The 6,686-nt window shown below is 43.0% G+C and overlaps 1 protein-coding gene across 1 annotated transcript in view; it reads left to right on the top strand.

The window, feature by feature from the left end:
- Positions 1-18: 18 nt before the first annotated feature.
- Positions 19-6,686, top strand: part of NCBP1 (nuclear cap binding protein subunit 1) — a 45,993-nt gene continuing 39,325 nt past the window's right edge. The window contains exon 1 of the mRNA XM_030829785.3: positions 19-365. Coding sequence (XP_030685645.1) covers positions 332-365 — 34 coding nt within the window. The 5' untranslated portion in view covers positions 19-331. The remainder of the gene's footprint in view (positions 366-6,686) is intronic.

Genomic DNA, 6,686 nt, shown 5'->3' with positions numbered 1-6,686 from the left:
CGGTGCTCTCCGCGTGGCCCCGGAAGGACTTCGAGGGAAGGCGGGCGAAGGAAGCAGGCGAGAGGCGGAGGTAGCCCGAGAGGGCGATTGCGTGCGGAGCAGACGCCCGCGGCCTGGTGAGCTTCCAGACGCCGGCCCTCCCGGATCCAAGCCCGCAGAGCCACCAGGCCACCTCTCCCTCTTGTGCTTCCGGGAGCCGTCGCGAGCGAGTGCGCCTGCGCGACGGCCACTCCGCGCGCCTCACCGCTGTCCTCGCGCCGGCCGGCTGCCCAAAGGTTCCTGCCGAGCTTCCCGCCCGGCGTTTCGGCTCGGCGGCGCACCGGCGTGCGGCATGTCACGGCGACGGCACAGCGACGAGAACGATGGTGAGTGCCCTGGGCTCGGCCGCCGAGGCCGCGCCCAGGAGGGGTCGAGCTTTGGCTTCTTTGGTCTTCGGGTCTCGAGCGAAGGGATGGAAAGCCCTTCCCTCCGGGAGCGTTCGGGGAGCCGCGGAGAGAAGAGGGTGGTACAGCGAGAGTGTGGCCGGGCGACTTCTGAAAAGCCCCTGCTTCTCCCCACCCCGCCTCCTTCAGTCGTCGGCCGAGGAGCGGCCTGGTGGACCCCTGGTCTCTAAGGACTCTTCAAGATTTGGCCCTTAGCACCGCCAAGCAGGGAAGTACACCTGTGTCTTTGCCGCCGCCTCTTAGGGATAGTGACAGGGACCCACTCATCCCCGTGTCTCGTTTTGACCCTCAAACTGCACCTAAAAAGGGCTCTCAGAAGACGAGAGACCTGATGAATCGCAATCTGAGCTCTCTCCTGTAGCGGTCATCCGTCGTTTTGCCTTTTTTCAAGCGGCAAGGAAAGAAATCGGTTTCTTATCCACACCCAAGAGGTCTCTAAAAAAAAAGATGTACGTAGGTTGTTGTGTTAGATTTTGAACTGGCCGTAAGCATATTTCTCTCGTGTAAGAAAAAGTGCCGGAAGACTGGAGAGCTCGTAGAGATTTAGATCTAAATTCTCATCTCCATTTGCATGGTTGCGCTCATGGGGATCATGGAGTTGCCATCATAAAAACCAAGAATAATTTTGCTAGTTAAAAATAGAAAAGGTGCTTACATTACAAAAATCAGTCAAGCACACACATCCAAAAAAAGAAAAACTAACAGTAATTCTGTTATTAATATTGTAGGGTATTGTTCTTTGAAAAGAGTGTAGTGTAGTGGTTAAGAGGCCAGACTTTGGAATCAGAGGGCTTAAGTTCAAAGCTGGACCCTGCCATTTACTTTGTGATCTTGCCCAGGTTATATCACCTCTTTAAACCTTAGTCTGTAATATAGAAGTAATGATACATACCTCTCGGTTTTGTGAGGATTAAATGAGGTAACACATGTGACTAATTGCTCATGATGGTGTGTATTTTATCACCTGTTAATGCTTAAGAGGTGATAAACATTAGCAGATGTCGACAATGTAAGAAAAAGTACAGAAGAGAACATTTGAATTAATTTTCTCCACTAACATTTTTCTCTCCTTGAATGTTGGGGCACTTTGGGGCAGGAGCAGAATCCCACTAATTTAGTTTTAACAGTGAAATATCAGATTTCTGCTAGGGCATGGCTTGAGAGGATATTCTAGTTCAGTCTTCTCATCTGACACTTAAGGGTCTAAAATTTTAGTGTAATTAACATGGAGACACGATTAGCAGTGCCCAGGCACCAGTGAAAGCAAGTCCAAGGTTCTTGTCACTACACAGGTATTACTACGCTGCATGCTTTGATTTTTTTTTTTTTTTTAAACACAGGAGGCTTCTTTGTATAATGTACATACAGGGCACAGAAAATAGTTTTCAGGTGCTTTGCCTTTGATTAATTAAAAACTTAATCACCTAGAAGTCATCACTTGGGGTTTGAAGAAGTTGAGACTTTTAAAGTTCTTCCCATTTTCTTTGCTCTTCTCATGCTCTCTCTACTCTTCTTCTTCTCTCTTCTAGGGCATCCCTAAAGGGAGAGAAAATGTTTCCAAGGGGCAGCCTGGAGAATTGGATGTGAATATGTAGAAAAACAACTTTGGCTTTGGTTATTGGGATTCTGGCATAACTTTCTTAGGAGTTAGCTTCTGGCAGCTAAATCACTGTCCATTCGGATCTTGCTGCAGGAACCTCAGAATAAATATGTAAAGACAAAACAAAATAAGGAGTTAATTAACCAGAGTTTACTATGAATAATATAGTAGTCGAGGGGCAGTTTATAGTCCCTCTTAGATACTACACCAAGTCTGGAACTTTTGTAAATTGCAGAAGTTTGGGTAATGAACAGCTAGGGTTTATCCTAAACGGTGATCTGAATCAAATATTTTAGATACTTTTCTTTTGGTTAAGCATCTAATTTTTTTAAAAATCAGAAATATTGGAAGCTTAAATACTGCAGAAAGCTATTTTAAAATACGCTGAATTATTATTGTTGTATTAAATAGATGCATCTGAGCATTTCTGGATTATTGTCAGCTCTTATCAGTCACTGACTGCCATGGCTTGTCATATGGCTTGACTAGATATAATAATTTATTCAACAAATATTTAACAGTGCCAGGCACAGTTCTAACTACTGACAGTACAGCAGTGGACAATATAAAGATTCCCTTTTACAGGCAGACAACAATCAAGTAAATATAGTGTATCATATGGTGTTAAGTGCTATGGAGAAAAAGAAAACTGGATAAAGAAAGTAGAGGCTGCTGTCGGGGAGGAGTTGCCATTTTGTATTGGTTGGTCAGGGAAGGCCTCACTGAGAATCGCATCTGATCAAAGACCTGCAGGAGGTGAGGGGGCAAACCAGATGGCAGTGTGGGGGAAATGCAGTAGTCTAAGCAAATGGAGCCTGAAGTGCAAAGGCTTTAAGGCTAGAGTATTCCTATCATCCTGAAACAACAAGGAGGCCAGTGTTGCTGTAGCAGAGTGAGTGAGGGGGAGAGTTGTAGGAGATAAGATCGGAAGGGTAGCAGAGGATCAGCTCACAGAGGGCAATTTTAAAATTGTATCTCTGTGCTGAGACTAGAGTGTCCTTGATCCAAGGAGATAAGTTCCAGAAGCTATACCAATGAAGTTCACCTAGAGATGGATTTATAGACAAGGAAAGGAAAGTCCTAAATGGAAATTAATGTGTATGGATACTGGTCCAGTGCTAAATCTAATTCATTTCTTAGACTCTTTTTAAGAATGTCTCTGAAGCTTTTCAGTTATTTTGGATATGCATACAATAGATGTTCAATATATTGCTTTGTTCTTTTAAGAAAGTTTTTAGATTGTCCATAATCTTGGCCAAAACCCCATATTAGTCCCTTTTAAGCTACTTAGAATTAGGTCCTTACCTTTTAGGTGGTGACTGTTCTTTTACCTAACTATAGAAAATAAAACAAATAGAAGGGGCTTCCCTGGTGGCGCAGTGGTTGGGAATCCGCCTACCAATGCAGGGGACACAGGTTCATGCCTCCATACGGGAAGATCCCACATGCCGCGGAGCGGCTGGGCCTGTGAGCCATGGCCGCTGAGCCTGCGCGTGCGTCCGGAGCCTGTGCTCCGCAACGGGAGAGGCCACAACAGTGGGAGGCCCGCGTACCACAAAAAAACAAACAAACAAAACAAAACAAAAAACGAATAGAAGTGAAGGGATTTGTAATTCTGACAAAAAGTATAGTTTGTTTCAGAAGTGATGGTTACTTCTTTAAATCTGCAGGATCGAGGTGCTTTACTTTTCCCCTTTCCCTTGTTGTTTTTGTTACTTTCTCTTTAACAGAGTTTTTTTTTTTTTTAAATCACTTTAGTCTTTATTATTTATTTATTTATTTTCTTTTGCGGTACGCGGGCCTCTCACTCTTGTGGCCTCTCCCGTTGCGGAGCACAGGCCTATGGCTTACAGGCCCAGCCACTCCGCAGCATGTGGGATCTTCCCGAACGGGGCACGAACCCGTGTCCCCTGCATCGGCAGGCAGACTCTCAACCACTGCGCCACCAGGGAAGCCCCAGAGTTGGTTTTTGTTTCCACTTTGTGGGTCTAAAATTTTTTATAGTACATATAATTCTAAATAAGGATATAAGATGTGTAGTACTGTGTATCCATATAGAATAAGGATCACCTTACAGGCGAAAAATTATTTGGTGTATTAAGATTCTTTCTGATGGCTTTTTTGTTGCGTTTTTGTTTGGCTGCATTGGATCTTAGTTGCTGAGCATGGGCTTTTTCTAGCTGCGGTGCGCGGGCTTCTCTCGTTGCAAAGCACAGGCTCTAGGCGCACAGGCTTCAGTAGTTGTGGCACAAGGGCTCAGTAGTTGTGGCTCGCAGGGTCTAGAGTGCAGGCTCAGTAATTGTGGCACACGGGCTTAGTTGCAATCTTCCCAGATCAGGGATCGAACCCGTGTCCCCTACATTGGCAGGTGGATTCTTAACCACTGTGCCACCAGGGAAGTCCCTTTCTGATGGGTTTTAATAGAGACTTGCTTCTCTCTTCTAGCCAAGGGTGTCAGAACGAAGTGCTAATGTGTAGCTTTAATTTACATTGTAAAACTTCTACTTAGTTAACATGTTAATATAAAATCTGTTGTTGTTTTGGGAGCTACCTTAGATATGCTTTCTTGAGGGTAGGTGAAAACATTCAGCTCATTCCCAAAATTTTATTCTTCTTTAAAGTGCTTTATTCTACTTCCCCATGCTCTTGCCCACATTCTCTTGAGTTCAGTATCCTGTTACTGTGCATGAGTTCACATTGTGTCTGTACCTCCCCCTCCCATCCCTCTTTATATTCTCTCCAATATCAGGTGAGTGTGGGGCATCTCTTACTTCTTAATACTTTCTGCCTCTTCTCATTCTCCAAGCATAGTAGAAATGAGAAGAAGAAGAGAAAAGAGTTACACTTCAGAGATAGGACTGTATACTGTATTTTCTAGTTTTTCTTCAGAAATCCTACCTTCTCTCCCCACAGCAGTATTTTCTTCTTTTCAGTCTTACAAGAGGGCCTAGGAGGGTTGCTTTAAAGACTGGGGTATAATTCTAAACTGATTTGAGAACAAGCCAGCTGGATGGTTAATTTAGAGAGGGTGTGGAGGTGGGATGTGGGATAAAGGGTTTTGGCATAGTAGATGGGCCAGAAAGAAAGGAACAATGGTTGAAGTTTTAAAAAAAAAAACCTGCTCTCATTCAGCTAGTTTTTTAGCATCTGCATTCTCCCAGCCTTACCAGAATCTGGTTCTGAAGAACATTTAGTATATTCTGCTTTCTAGAACAGAGTTTCTCAACATCAGCACTGTTGCCATTTTGGGCTGGATTATTCTTTGTTGTTGGGAGTTGCCCTGTGCAATGTGGTATGTTTAGTAGACTCTCTGGCCCCTGCCCACTGGATGACAGAGTTGTGACAACTAAAAATGTCTCCAGAGATTGCCAAGTGGCTCCTGGGGGACAAAAATCCAACCCAGTTGAGAACCACTGCTTTTGGAGAAGGCTATTTTAATGTCCTGGCTGATAGCTTATATAAACATCGCATCAAATATGTCATTTTTTTCAATGAATGAATCCTGGAAATAGAAGTCCTTTGTGTCGAACTTGGCTCTTGGGGTGGTGGAACCTTTATAGAGATCCTGTGACTTCAGTTTAATGTATATTTGAGAATCAAGGTCACTGATCCCACAATACCACACATGTCCACAACTTTACACGGATACATATCTCCAGGAATACATCACAGCTGTCATGCTGCATGTGTATTATATTTTTTATGGCATTATCCCTTCAAAACTATCCCTTCAAAATTCAGTCGTTATTTAAACCAGTTCCTAATGATAACTAAGGGGCTGGGGGGGGTGGTCAAAGCACACAGTGCTTTGCCCTGTGGCCTTTTATAATACTTTATTTGGCCCTATCTAGAAAGTAATAGATCGGTTTTATTCACCTTGAGTTCAGGTGGTAAGTACCTGAAGATCATTTCAGACATTGGAAAAATTTTTAACACCTCAAGCTTAGAATAGCCAAGTGCTGTGTTTTATGAAAATCATTGTATTTTTCAAGCCAAATGTTCCAGTGGCAAGTAAGTAATTATGAACTCTGTAAAAATGGTTCAGTTCCTTTGGCTGTACAAGTCTGGAGAAGATTAAAAATATAACTTGCTACTGAGTAATCCTATATCTGCAGATTTTCATTATTAATACAGATCTCCAACACAGTTACAAATTATTGCTTCCTTGTTCACATGCCATCCTAATAATCTAATTGGTGGAAGTTAAAAATTGAATTATACTGGGAGACTAGCCAACATTGTGTGCAGCAACAGCATCATGTTCAATATTTAACACCTTATTTGAAATTTTTTCAGCTTTATGTTAGTCCACAAAAGGATATAAGGTGGGTATGTTGAGGTTTTAAACAAAATATTGGTAGTAAGAGATCACTAACAGCAAGACTGAAAATACACAGTCCAGTGCTTAAGGATGATTTGTAGCACAGCTTCATTCAAATTGAATTCTTTAGCGACCAAAATGACAGAGAGAAGACTGCTAATGATTTCAGAATGGTAGTTTTTATTTGTTTGCACAACTCTGAATGACACCGTTTTTGAACATAATAGGATCACTAAAGTACGGAACCAAGAGCTGGTTAAAGCAGGAAACCATAAAACATACACCTTTTCCCCACTGATTGTTTGATATAGTACTCAGGACT

Source organism: Globicephala melas, chromosome 6 (genome assembly GCF_963455315.2).
Source record: "Globicephala melas chromosome 6, mGloMel1.2, whole genome shotgun sequence".
In the NCBI taxonomy this organism is placed as follows: domain Eukaryota; kingdom Metazoa; phylum Chordata; class Mammalia; order Artiodactyla; family Delphinidae; genus Globicephala; species Globicephala melas.
This window is presented reverse-complemented; position numbering and strand designations above follow the sequence as displayed.